Raw genomic sequence first — 14,824 nt, forward strand, 5'->3', positions numbered from 1 at the left:
ATGCACGTACACCTACATAGGCGATTGCATCCTTAAATGTGTGATAACGCCTCTGTGTTTGCTGAAGGCCCATATGGCTGATGTGAACTGACGGTCTGTTGTGTTTGTGATGCAACGTCTAAAAATGTTAAGCATCAAGTTACCAAAAAGAGAGAGAAAACATGCTCCACTATTCCTCCTCTTACCAGACTGTCATGTTTTATCAACATGTGCATCTCCTGTGACGCATTTAGAGTTTGTAGCATTATGGCCTTAAGGGCATGATTTGCATATGATCTTTTCTTTTTGTTCAAAGAGCTTCTACAGAGAAACATCCTTGGAGAATAACTCCAATCACTAAATTTTGCACCAGTGATAAGTCATGCTGAAGTTTTGTCTTGACTAAATCACACAGGATGGAGAGAGGTCAGCAGACTGAGACTCGTAGACTGCTGGCATCCTTAACAACAGCTCGTCCTCTGAATGTTGCTCAGCTTCTTGGCGTGCTCAGCCACTGCAAAATGCACCAACACATGTTCAAACTACTACATCTCCCATACAGCCATGTGGGTATGTGACACTTGTGTGTGAACTAATTCTTGTCCCAGAGGGTTGAGTTGTTGTTGTTTTTTTTTTGCTGTCGTTGGATTTCAAGATGTGCCTACAAACTTAAATCCACACCTACACACTATGTGCTCACCCTTGATACTGTCCATACACAAGCTCATACACACACACACATGCTCTGATGGTTGTACACGCTTGTACAATCCTTATTACAATCCCAAATACCTGTAGGATTTAAAGGGGTTGTCATCTCTCCCTGCCTGGATTGGACTGATAGCAGATTGGTGATGGGGTGGATTTGGAGAGGATTTTATGTCTCCTCATCTTTGGACTCATAAACCCGGCTCAGAGCATAAATAGCCCCAAGTTCTTAAATCATACCTAGGGAAATTAAATGTTCCCCCATAGTACAGAAAATTCCAGAGCATTAGAGAGACAGATTTGGGCTTTTGTCTTTTCATACTGAGCCCTCTCCCAGTTAGCAGCCAACATCAGTGCACTTTTAACCTCTTACATCCCTGAACTGCTCATATTGGAATTATATTTCCATTATTTTTTTCCCATGCTGAACAGATATTCTATCCTGCATGAGAATATTATTTGTTTTATTGAAATGTTTAAACAGCTGGAACATTTTGTGTTTTAGATCAGCTGTGTTGTCTAATTTTTGATTTTTGATTTATTGGAAAAGGTCATATTTCCAAACACACACTTGACATCTTAGTTTTGACATCCTCCATCTTTTCCCTCATAATCCATTACTTCCTTTCTTCAGCCTTTGCATACCAGATAATCCTGTATCTTTTCTTATCTTAATGATCTAGGCTCTCCCTGGTTTTGCACCATGTGTGTTTCCATTGCTGTTGCCCAGCATCTTAAATTAGCCCGTCCTCCTCTGGGTTTCCATGTGGGTGTAGAAATGGTGGGCTGCTGAAAGGATCTGGCAAAGCTTATGACGGGATAATCTGCACCTGTTCCTCTGGGCAAGGGCTAAAACAGGCCACAGCAGTACCCCTCTGCACTTTAACCATCACGCAAATGCACAATCACACAGAAAGAAGAGTAATCCAGTCAAATATTTCTCACTGATTATGCATTTTGTTTTTTAGATCTAGTGCTAAGATTGAAGTGCCGAGTTCTATTTGATTTAAATCTCCATGTGCACTCACTTTCCTGTAAGGCTTACTGTAACTCGTCACCGCCTTTCTCTGTGTCTGTGTCAGATTACAGTTACTGCCAGCACTAGCATTACAACAAATACTACTGGAGCAGACCTGTACATAAACAATAAATTCCTACTCTTTGCTCTTTGGTAGATGAAAATATTTTCAAGTCCCCCCTTCTGCATGAACATGGAATGAAATCACACGCACCCTTTGCAAAAAATATTCCTGCATCTTTGGAATTCTTTGGCAATGAATTGCAACCTTATAGTGTGACATTGAACTGAAAAAGTCACATGCCGATTTTGGAAAGGAGCAAGTGAAAGTGACGCTAAAACTACGGTGGGTACACAAACTGCTTGTTGCAGATCAAGCCTGGGTGAGGTATGACTGGTCTCAATTTCCTGTCATTGCTTTTGGTAGTTGTAACGTTTGGTGTCAATCATTGCTAGCCTTCACAAAAGTTATCTATGCTTTGCTAGCGGCGCAGAACTGTGCACACTGTTTTTATCAAGCCTGGCTCCCCTCATCATAACCCGGGGCCCCAAATTCGAGAATCACTGCAGTATACTGCCAGTACAATGAACTGTTTGGGTCCATGTATGCATGGTCTTCAGTATTTTCACATAAAATCAACATTTTTCAAAATAACAATAATTGTTGCAATGAAAGATGGCTTCTATCTATCTATCTATCTATCTATCTATCTATCTATCTATCTATCTATCTATCTATCTATCTATCTATCTATCTATCTATCTATCTATCTATCTATCTATCTATCTATCTATCTATCTATCTATCAATCAATCAATCAATCAACCAATCAATCTTTATTTGTACAGCGCCATATCACAACAAAGGTTATCTCAAGACACTTTTACAAACATAGCAGGTCTAGACCGTACTCCATGTTGAATTATTAACAAAGGCCCAACATCAAGACCGAATCAGATCCAGTCCCCTCTTACTGACAGGAATCAATCTTATCTCATCTCAATCCACCATTAGCACTGCACCGTGCAGTATTTAGCAAGTTACAGCGGCAAGGAAAAACTTCCTTTTAACAGGCAGGTACCTCGAGCAGAACCAGACTCATGTTAGGCAGACATCTGCCTCGACCAAGTTGGGGTTGGAAAGAGGGATAGAGGAGAATAAGAGAGAGAGTCAGCGAGGAAGTAGTAGTAGTTGTTGCGGCTGGGGTCTGGGAAGTCCACAGCAGCAGGCCGTCTAAGGCACAACTCAGAGGAACCTGGGAGACAACTACTTTTTTATACCAATAACCAATAACAAATTATTGAACTGCAGATACAAATCTGATCAAATCTGTTACCAGCTGCCATGTACTGAAGAATAACAAGATTTCCACTCTCAAATGCATGATGCATATTTTTTTGAATATTCAGTCCAAACACCATGAATGAACAAATCTATTTTTGGAGCCGATATTTTCTTGTTCAGCTGTGAAGCATCCATTTGGGAAATGTCTGGCTCCATACTTGGCACTGTGTGGAGCCAGAACCGAGATTCTCTTTTTATAGTCGAGGCATCACATTTTCAGCTTCAAAAACAGGCTTTGTCATGGAGCGTGATAAAATCTATGACTTTCATTGTTATCAACTTTGTTTTGTTGCAGTCTGGAGGCAGTTTTTTCCCAATGCACTGGCACACCTTTTGTTTTGCATGCATACAGCTCCATCACTTGCTTCTGTGAAGTTCTGTCCCTCGGGTGCTTATAACAGTGTGATTTCTGAACACTTTTTCTTCTGTCTCTTTGAATTTCCCTTCCTTAAATGTAAAAATACCTTCAAACATTTGATGTAAACACAACATTAGATTGTTTTTATTGCACTCACTGTATTTTTTTTTATCTCATAACTGGCCTAATACGTTAAGTTGAAAAAATCTACTTAGTCCCAACAGTATATCATCCTTACTGTAGTTTAATTTCTCTTTTATTAAATCCACCCCAAAGCCCTTCTCTCTTGCATTCAGTACCTGAGGCGTCTGCATTTTCGATGAAGCTGGTAGTTTTGCTCCCAGGGAGATTTACAGACCCCAAAAATCATAGCAAACCCCCACAGAGACAAAGCTAGGGCCCTCTTTATCTTAGTAGTGGTGGTTAGAGTGGAGGAAGAATGAGGAGCAGAGGAGCCCTTGGTGCTAGAGCCTGTGGTGAATGTGTCAATCTTTCCTCAGCTGACTCTGAAAAAGCTGACACGTTGAATGTCAGGGACTGGGATTTTTCCAGGCACGGAATTCTGGTCAGATCCTCAGATCCGTGCATTTAAGGACCTGCTGTGATGAGGCTTATAGACGTAAGAGAGGCTCTGTGTACGGCCTGGAAATGGCTGCTGGGAAAACAACAGGGAGGCAGACTGAGGAATGGATGGATTTCATGGGGGTACAGGGAAAGAGGTTTGCTTTAGAATCGTGTGAAACTACATTCTGTGGTTAACAACAACTGTATGAGAGCAGAGAGTACAGTATAACATCAAAGCCATAAGCCCTCTATAATAAAACGGACACATATATATGATGGAGGGTGTGATCGCCCCTTTTGACCATTTGTTTGGCAGGAGTTTTCTGTGATGTAACTGTATGTGTTAGGATTAATAACAAAACTTATAAAGACCTCACTTGCACTTAAAAACAGAGAACCTACTGTATGTTTTGTTGCCCTGTCTAAGTGACTGTGTTGTGTTTTTTTCAGCTGTGGGCATCCAGATGAAACTGGAGTTCTTTCAGAAGAAGTTCTGGACAGCCAGCAGACAGGTGTGTATGCACAAACACATGTATGAGGTATAAAAAGACAAATTCTAGTATCTGTAAAGTCTGTCCTTACTTTTTTTCTAATTCTAAAATATTTTCTAACCTTATGAATTTTAGTTATAATTATGCAGCAAACTTTTTTTATTGAGCAACCACTGAATTAGGATGACTTTATGAATTTGCATTTGATCTCTTTAATATTTTAAAAAGTGAAAAGATAATTTCCAATCACATTTATTCATTTATTTTCTTACTTACTGTCCTAGTTTCTTATTTATTTATTTATTTATTTATTTATTTATTTATTTATTTATTCACTTACTTACTTACCTTCTTATTTGCTTACTTATTTATTTATTTATTTATTTACTTACCTACTGTCTTAGTTTCTTACTTACTTACTTACGTATTTACGTATTTATTTATTTATTTATTTATTTATTTATTTATTCAATGATTCACTCACTTACTTACTTACCTTCTTATTTATCTATTTATTTTTTATTTTAAAAATATATATATTATTTTAGAAATATTATATTTAGAAAAAAAAAATCTTCCTTTTCACCTTTTCATCCTAATAGATTTAGACACCTACAAGTCACTTAAGTCAACCTAACATTATATACAGTATAGCACTTTTCATCTAAACATATATAAAGCTCAATTATAGAGAGTCAGAAAATCAAAACAAAAAAATGACTTAAGAAAAATGAATTAAGAAACAAAACATGTTCTTTTTTTCTCAGTGTGCAGCCTTAGATGGAAAATGCTCCATAAGCTGTGACGACGAGGTCAGTCAGCATTTATATTCTCATTATATACTATTACATCATTTTGTTAGTCTTACTTTTTAAAACTGCTTTAACACTTTATTTTCTATTTGACAGAACATCAACTGCTACCTTATCGACAACAACGGCTTTATTCTGGTGGCAGAGGACTATACTCTGGTAGGACATCCAATGGCAAAGAGAGGCATATGTAACTCTAAAGCCAGGAAATAGTTAAAACCAGTGAAAAGGCTGCATTCTTCTTAAGTGGTTATACTTAAAATCAACACATCGATGCAAGCAGAAAACAAGCAGAAAATTGAAATCTTGAGCCTTGCCTTCAAGCTTAATACCAGCATCCTCGGGATACATTAGGAAACACAGCTGTTTTTATGCCAAGTGTGTGTTTACAATTTATATGAAGTCAAGATAGAAATGACATACCATATCTAGCACATACATTGGTCTTCCTATTATATAATAGTCTCCTGTGTCTCATGAATACTGTTTGGACTGAGTACAATGAGACATGCTGCTGTCCTAGCATATACCCTCTGCTTAGCTGTCACCAGACATGCTGTCACTCCAGCTTTGGCTCATCTAAGGAGTCAGTCCGCTGGCTGTCACTGCCCTTCCCTCGCCCTGCATGTTCTTTTCACGTGCCTCTCACTGGTTGGTGCCCGATTTCCATTTGATAAGGTTTTTTGTCAGGTTTTTGTCATCTTAAGTTCTGCTTTATAGTGCAACATTCATCAAGTGACCAGATAATGTTCATAACTGATTAAATTTTTATCTACAAAGCAGAACAACAGTTATATCACAACGTTGTAAATAAAGAGCAAGATTATTTATTTTGACCTAGCCAGGGGTGAAAGTAGGCCGGTACAGTCTGGTACCACTGAAAGATTTAGTTTGTGATACATGATGAAAGAGTGCAAAACTACTGCCTGCCAAAACCCATATTCAAAAACAGTCATGTTTGCACTTTGGTAAGAAAGCACATCTGCCTAAGTTATGACATCTGAAACCACACTTCACACTTTATTAATAATTACTTGCTTCCAAGTCAACCCAACTTGCTTCTGAACCGTCCATGCTGTGTTTTGATCTGTGCTGTATGGAGCCCAGCTGCCTTTCAGTGCTGCTGGTTAACTAGACCATGAACTACCATCAGCATGCTGCAGCTGACTGATATCAAGTGCTGTGGGGTTTTGGCAGGCATATGTTTGTTGCAAAATCTCCCAGGTAAAATAGGTAAGAGAATAAGTTTTGATGATTCATGACGTTCTGTTTTATTCCAACAGCACAAATAGAAACTTCGACATGCTGGGAGTGAGGTGACAATAACTCTGCTCACTGGGACGCAACTGTGCTTGCGTGTCTGTCTTTATTTCCCAAACACAGTACCAATGAAAGGGTGTGTTTGATTTATTGTTCTGGGACAAGACAAATAACAAATGATTCCAACAAAATTCCAAACATTCTCGTGGTTTGCTGAGACACTGTCAACAAGTTTTAGATATCTGTGATTCATTTTTAGATATATCTGTACGAAAAGCAGGGATAAATGTCAAAGTAACTGTCTTTTTGGGAGAATGCCAAGAACATACAAACTAACAAACAACAAATAGACCAAAATAGACTAATGCAGAAAAACAGTTTTCGAATGTCTCTGTGTTTAATAGCTTTCTACTTTTAAAACTAGTCTTACCTCTGAGCCTAATAATAATAATCCTGTATTAGCAAGCACTGGGCGAACGTGGTGAGAAAACCCACACTTCAACAGGCAGAAACCCTGAGTAGAACCACACTCTTTGGTGGACAGCCTACTGCCATGACTTGTTTGGTAGAGAAAGTGCTAGAGAGGGAGAGGACAGGCATACAGACAGACACATGAGATTCCTAAAAACTTATAATTTTACGAGGGGTCTTGAGTTGGTCTACCCAGGTCAGCACATTCACACAATTTAGGAACTGCCTCCTATGTGCACGGGCGCAGCCAGACTCTTTTGACAAGGGTGGCCGATGTGGTAAACATTAGGAGCTTACCGTAAACTTGGGATGGTTATCTCCAATAATCTCATCTACTTTTACTTCTAGTGTAAAACAATTTAAAAAATGTTGTATTCATGCATTTAATGTTTAACTTTGAAAGGTAGCTTAACAGAGTGGCAACATCCCAGACCCCCCCAAAAAAAGCAATGACATCATTTAAAGTACAAAAAATAAAACAGTTCAACATTGAAATGCAGCATGCAGTTGAACACACCACAAATAGTTGATTTCTATAGAAGTGCTGCTTTGACAAGGCAAATGTCAACTCATTGTTTAGGATTGCAGAGTGGACAATGTGGTAGCCAATCATATTTAATGTCTCCAGCCCTGCCTATGTGTCATCCTTCCAATCATACAAAACGTAGTGGGTCATATGTGAAGATTTCATCCTTATGTCCCTTAAAAGGTAGTCATTGTGTTGAATTGTTACTTTCTTCTTCCTCTTTTTTATTTTGTCCACCTGGTAAAATCTAAGCAAGGACTCCCAAAACAACCTAGCAATGCTTGGAAACACATGAGGCCTTATGCTTTAGGGTTTTGTAAGTGATGGTGCCTCTCATCCAATCTGATCTGGACTCAGCAAATGTCAAGCTTTTAACATTATAAAAACAAAGGTTTTACTAGATGTGACGACTAAATGTGCATTTTCATATCTTGTTTCATCAAATAAAGTCTATTTCACTTCTCTCTCAGACGGGGAAGTTTTTCGGAGAAGCAGAGGGACCTGTAATGAGTAAGCTTCTGCAGATGGGCTCGTTCAAGAGGTAAGATTTCAAACTGCATGTGTGTATAGTGTGTGTGTGATTCTTCATGCCAGCACAAGTGCTTGTAAGTGTACAGTATGTGTGTAAATGTATGTGCATATCATCAAGCAGGGCCGCAGAATGAGAACACGTCTCCGAGTGTGATGACAGCTCTTAACTCGGCCAATCGTGTTGAGCTATTCAGCGCTGAACTCCGACCCCTCGCTCAGTAGAGTTCCCCATTTGGGGATTACAGCAAATCTTTCTCCTGAAATGAAGGCATTAGGAGGAACTCGAAGTCACACACACATGTAGACATACTCAGGCATATGCTGCTTGTCGTAGAGCTGTGCCTCGTGGAAAAGGCCAGGAGCAGTGGGTGGCATCTTTCTGCGATTAATTTGGAAATTTAACCCAGGAGGATAACTTTTCCTCGGGTGAGCAGAAACACAGACACGCTGACACATATTGAAGTTTCACTGGGGAGTCAAAACTGTACGATGAAACATTTGTCTCTCAAAAACGTATTGCACAGTTTTTCATTTAACTGCGTATTGACTCACAACCACATTTCCAAGACTGTATCAGGACCTTACCCAGCATTCCTCTCTGCCATTGGGATGTGGTTGAAGAGATTTTTAGGCCAATGTCTCAGTGCATAAAAATCGTGGTGACAAATCATAGCACAAGTAGACAACCACGCCTGTTTATCATAGGGATGAACCTCAAAAATCTGACAGCTTATGTTTTACAGTTCCACTCATAAAAACAAAGAGGCCTTCAAGTGCTTTCACTGTCTTTAAAGTAGGATGATGGGGGATTATTTCAAATTAAGCGCGACACATGATGAATGAATAATATTTCTTGTGTCAGTGAAGTAATAGGGCTTCTCGATCTTAACTCTAATGAATCCAGTGCGATCTGTCGTAGCGCAGTGCCATCTGTGGAGAATTAATGCGCGTAGTTACAGCATAGTTTTTTTGTGTCATGATTAAAAATCATTAAAGGAGTTTTTTTTAAACTGCAGCACTTAAAGTCCAAACAGGCTGCCAGCTCGAATTTATGAGTCAGCGTTGAGGCCGCAGATGAAGACAAATGCAGACAAATTATTCTGTGTTTTTTTTTTGGATTATCCATCTTTTAAAACGAGCAATAGAGAGGGGAATCAATAAAAAGGGGCTGAATGTGATGTTATGCTCCCATGAAAACAGCAAATGAAGGGCTCACTCACACACCCAGACGTGTTTTCAGTAATCACACATCTGTGCAAACACACGCGCACACCAAGCACACACACACAAAAACACACACACTCACACACACACAAATATTACATTGGTCTAAGTTTGCTGCTAACACCATTACTTGGCTCGGCTTAGCACTAATTGGTTCCTGTCGGTGTGTTTTGGAGCTGTGTGTCACCGTTGCTGTGACAGAGGTTTGAACACCGCCCAGGGCTGCGGATAGTCTGAACCCACTCACACGACACACACACACACACACACACACACACACACACACACACACACACACACACACACACACACACACACACACACACACACACACACACACACAAAGTATTGTCAAGTATAAAGGGAACTTGTCCACAGGCTATGTGAAAGAGTGTCCAGTGTGTAGACGTGTGTGTGGGTGTACGTGTGTATTAGGAACCCCTTCAATAACCTCACCCAGACAGAGCCAGACCTCACACCCTCAGGGTCTGCTAAGCCCTTAAATCCTCCGATATCCCCTCCAATATCCCCAAATCATCTACACTCACACACACACCCACCTTCCTACATCGCTTTGAGGAACCTCTGGGGAAGCTCTCGGCTTTCACTTGCTTTCCTTTTCCCGTTCTCGCCACATCCATCCAATATATTATCCGCAGGTAAAGCGGCGGTTAAAGCAGAGGTGGGATCTTTCCTTCCTGCTCCCACACAGCTGTGGAGCAGTCCCCGCAGGCATGTAATAGTAGAGATAAAGTGTGAATCAAGGCTTGTATCACCTTATCTAGGCTATATCTGCCTGTCAAGTGTATTACCTTTGAGAAGTTAAATCGATATAAAGCAGTCTGTCTACCTTTACCTCCTTTTATCTCTATTTCTGATCTGTGTGTCTCACCCTCTGTACTCGCGTTTCTATCTTTATCTACCCAGGGTCACTCTGTATGACTACCAGGCTCTGTGCTGGGTTTACTCTGAGAGTAGTGACAGTGGACACACACTGTTGGATGTGAGTACTGCATTTTTTCCTCACATGCTGATTTCTGACTACATCTTGTGTTTTTGCAGCGTCTAAATTCTATTTTTTCTCTCCTTGTTTCTCTTTTCTAGCCCTACTTTGCGGTCTTCTCAGCCATGAAGTGGCTCCTGACTGAGCTCGTCATGTAAGACTTGTGTGTTTGTGTGTGCCGGTGTGTGTGCCGGTGTGTGTGAGTGTCTTCTATCTCTTCATAAATGAACACGCTCCCTTCATACATGTGCGTTTGTTGACTCGTATGGTGGCCTCTGAGGTTGTGATTGTGACTATATGTAAGCTGTATGTTTGTTTACGAGTGTCTCCACATGCATGCTGTTCTGATCGTCAGTGATCATGAGCAGTAATGGCGACCTGATGTTTCCTGTGATGCCAAGTTGTGGTTTTAGAATCTGTCTGGGTGGTCTGTTGTCGCCATGGTGCATCATGGGAACACTGAGTTGTCAGAGCTAATTTTAAAGACTGTCAGTTTTTTTCCGCCTCGAGGTATTGCACATCTTGTTTATGTTTTTTGTTTTAGATTGATGCTTTACTTGAGAATTTCTAAGTTAACAAAAACTGCACTTATCATTTAGCGTCCTACAAAATCAGGCAAGCCACATCCTTGTCCTCTTTTAAATCTCTTTTAAAAACACACTTTTTTAAACGTGCTTTTATTTCTTAACTCATCACTGACTGTTTAATTTCTGCATGTTTTTTTAGTATTGATTTTACTTAACTAATTTTAGCTCTCCTTACCTTTATTATGTATTTTAGTGTTTTCACTCGCTATGTCTTGCACTCTTTAAAGCACTTTGTAAACATGTTTTTAAAAGGTGCTATATAAATAAAATGTATTATTATTATTATTATTAGAAATTGGGAATACCAACTTTAAAACCATATTTTCGGTACATCCAGGATTTCTTTTACATTTTGTATATTAAGAACATTCTGTAAAATTATTATTTTTCTCAGATCAAATCTTATTTTGCGTTGAGTTATTTCCCAAATTGGACCTTAGAAATTCAGTATCACAGTGAGCATTTTTTTAACACCTGTGTTCATTCAGAACTAAAAGAAAGCATTCGACCAAATCACCTGTAAAATCACATTTTTATTACGAGATTAACAAACCACACAACCTGTTTTACAAAGTGATACTTTTACAAGCATGACTGACTAACCAAAAACTGAAGAGGAGGAAAAGTTTGGAGATGATTTACCACTTCACTCATATGAAAAGAGTCAGATTCTGCCCCAGCTTGCAAAGTCTTTGTAAATATTTAACTGTGCATTCTGGAGAGATTTCCATGATTTATTCGCTTGAAATACTCTGCGGCATAAGACGCAAATAAATAAGACGAAACTGTGACTAGGATACCTGCCAGTAAGCAAAGATTCCTATCTGTGCCATGGTACCTTTTGAAGCTAAGTCAATCATCTGTTGTGTAAATAAACAGTTTGCCCAACTGTGGCTCTTGAGAAACTTTTATCCTGTGTGGAAAAATGGTTGGAATGCAGTGGAGAGTGTTGAAGTTTGTGTTGTATAAGCGTGACAGAGTGCGTTGTTATGACTAAGCGTCTTCTTCTTCATATTTAGATTCCTGGTGGAGTTTAACTTGTACAGCTGGTGGTACTCTGACCTCACAGCTAAAGGTAAGGACACACTTGTCTGTGGCCTGCTTGTCACAAACACATGCTCAAGTAAGTATATAAATATTTTACAATCACAATACAGCCCATATTGTGTTTTTAAAATAGAAAAAAAATATAATTTTTCACAAGTCTTTTTTGCATGCACACAAGACTGTTTGGTATTTAGTGTAAAAGCTGCTTAAACGGCTCGCCTGTGTTATTTTAATGTCTGCCGAAGTTGAGAAGAAGACTTTCTGTCGGGATGCTTAAGTGATGAATAATTCAGATCCTCAACAGTAATCAACCACCAATAATTACAATGCATCTTGACAAAAACACGTAGCTATTATGAGCACTGCATGTAACAAAATTAATGTACATATTTGTACAAGTTTGATGCGCTTTGTCAGAATTAGAAGCATCTTGGGAATCTACTTTTTAACCTCCACAGCAGCTGCCTTTACAGACTTGTATATCATTTTATGTGGATCTCAGTCATTTCATTACATTTTATATTCATGATCTGAAGTGTCACATTTAATACAAGAATATTTTGTTTCTTTCGGAAAAAAACAACATTCTTTTTTGAAGTACAAACTTTACAAACTCAAGCAGGAAAAAACACCAAAACCAACCAAAAAAACCCAGCTTAGTCTTTTTCACTTGGAAACTTACAAGTTTTTTATAAGAATTGCATCATTTGTGGACATGAGTTATTTTGACCGGTTCTCAAGGACATTCTAGTTCCCAAACACCAAATATTTCTTCAGTTGTTTTTGAATGAATAAGTCTCACCTCAAGGCTTACACTTCACAATAAATATGTTTAAAAAAGCAATTCTTGTAAATCATATTTGTGTGTTAAACTTGTATTTCTCACAGAGAAGACAAAACATATCAAACCATTCGTTTTCATTTTTTACTGTCCAACAAAAATCATTCTAAATTACAGAAATAAAATGCAATTTTGATGCTTTTATCTCTGCATCTAAATAAATAATCCAAAAACCAAAGCAAACACCAATACTGCGTCTGTTTTTCGTCCTCTTACACACAGAATAAACACGCAGTGTCCTCAGCACTGACCTCCTCTCTGTCCTCACCATCTCTCCTCCACTTCCTCTCGCTCTGAGTCAGTGTGACCGCTGCTGGAAAAACAGAATAAAGATACATAATCCAAAACCTAAAAGTAAAAATGGCAGAACATGAGATTGCCTCGAGTGACCCCAGTGTGTGCATGTGTGTGTGAGTGTATTGTGTGTATCTGCTTGTGTGTCCAGAGGGGGTTATATACTTGATGGTTTTATGATCTTTAGGGATGTGTGTCATATTGGTAGTGGTGGGAAGCAATATCCGCTTTCTAACAGGAGAAAAAGGCCTCTCTCTCTCTCTCTCTCTCTCTCTCTCTCTCTCTCTTTCTCATTCTTTTTCTCAACCACTGTATCTATCTTTCTCTCCTTCTCTCGGTTCATGTCTCTCCTTTCTTTTTCGGTCTCACTTTCTCCCACAGATAGACGCACATTCTCATATTTTTTCAAAGCCAAGCTCTGCATGCTGTGACTCCTTGCACCTTATTAAGTCCCAAATACTGTTTGCCTATCTGCAATTAAAGCCTCACTAAGCAGCATCACATTTTGGTATTAATTTTCACCAAAACCAAAATGAAAATATTTTATTTGTGAGCTTAGAGAGAGGACAGAAAGAGAGGGAGAGAGAAAGAACCACAAAATGAAAGTCTATGAAATGTTTTCCTTGCACACTCTTATCCAGAACGAAGCGAAGCCGGGCATCGTTGCTTGCCAAGCATTTGAGACAATTTCACAGCTGGCTGGCCTCAGGTCTTAGCAGCACTTTCTCTATCTTTGTACAATAGAGACACAGGCCTGTGACACACTGCTGAAACACCCCAAATTAGCAGCCCGTAACTCAATCTACACAGTCTCTCAACTTGAACCAATCCCAGACGTTTTTACATGTAAGTTACATAGTTGTGTGCATATTTACAACCATATATACACACGTTTTTTTCACACAGTAACATTGCTCTGCTGAGATCTAGTAATAATACTTCTACATTGAAGCCCCACACATCACCTGACATCTTTAGGAATCTGTGTGTGGGAGAAAATGTGCCAAAAAAGCTGAAAAAGAATTCAATTTTTGTATTTATTGTGCTAATTAGAATATATAAGCTTCTGCGTTAATAAGCCTGCTTTGACTCGAGTAGATTCTCTCTCATTTTGTAGTTTTTTCTCAAACCTCTGGGTGGCAGGAGAGTTCAAGCAATGCTGCCTACAACAAGGTGGCCCAGATTTACACTGGAAATGTCTCAGAGCAGGACAAGAGAATCGCTGCTTTATTTCAAACTTGTATATTTGCAAGGATGTGGTGTGTTTGCTTACATATCAATTTGCATGGCTATTTTTAATACATATTTGAGTTCGAAATGAACATTCCATGACTTGCTCACTCATTTTTTTGCCTTTTTCACCCTCTTTCTCTCTCCACAGCTCAGAGGATGGGTCGCACCATGCAGGTCCCGTGCGACACAGAGTACCCAGCCTTCATCTCTGAGAGAACCATCAAAGAGAACACGGGCAACCTGGACTGTGATGGATGCATCAAGTATGAGACACACACACAAACATAGATAGAACCATGAGCACACAACAAGACACAGGAGAAACTGTCTAAGTATCTGTTTGAATGAAACACCTCTGAGATCAGATGGCTACTGCACTTCATAAACAAGGCACACAATGAAAAAGGATTAATCCTGTTAACTCTCACCATGAGGAGATATTTTTATCTGCTAAATGCCTCATAATAGGGAACACATTTAAATCATTTGTTGTCTGGTGAAACACTTTTATCCCAGCAATCCATCAGAAACA

At 39.2% G+C, this 14,824-nt stretch overlaps 1 protein-coding gene across 2 annotated transcripts in view; it reads left to right on the forward strand.

Annotated features, from left to right (window-relative positions):
• The window catches only part of cacna2d3a (calcium channel, voltage-dependent, alpha 2/delta subunit 3a), a 142,696-nt gene that overhangs the window by 119,808 nt on the left and 8,064 nt on the right, over positions 1-14,824 (forward strand). For both annotated transcript variants that reach the window (XM_034696830.1, XM_034696831.1), the window contains exons 26-33: positions 4,423-4,484; positions 5,231-5,275; positions 5,372-5,434; positions 8,003-8,073; positions 10,215-10,290; positions 10,392-10,444; positions 11,897-11,952; positions 14,441-14,555. In XM_034696830.1, coding sequence (XP_034552721.1) covers positions 4,423-4,484; positions 5,231-5,275; positions 5,372-5,434; positions 8,003-8,073; positions 10,215-10,290; positions 10,392-10,444; positions 11,897-11,952; positions 14,441-14,555 — 541 coding nt within the window. The remainder of the gene's footprint in view (positions 1-4,422; positions 4,485-5,230; positions 5,276-5,371; positions 5,435-8,002; positions 8,074-10,214; positions 10,291-10,391; positions 10,445-11,896; positions 11,953-14,440; positions 14,556-14,824) is intronic.

Source organism: Notolabrus celidotus, chromosome 11, assembly GCF_009762535.1.
Source record: "Notolabrus celidotus isolate fNotCel1 chromosome 11, fNotCel1.pri, whole genome shotgun sequence".
Lineage (NCBI taxonomy): Eukaryota > Metazoa > Chordata > Actinopteri > Labriformes > Labridae > Notolabrus > Notolabrus celidotus.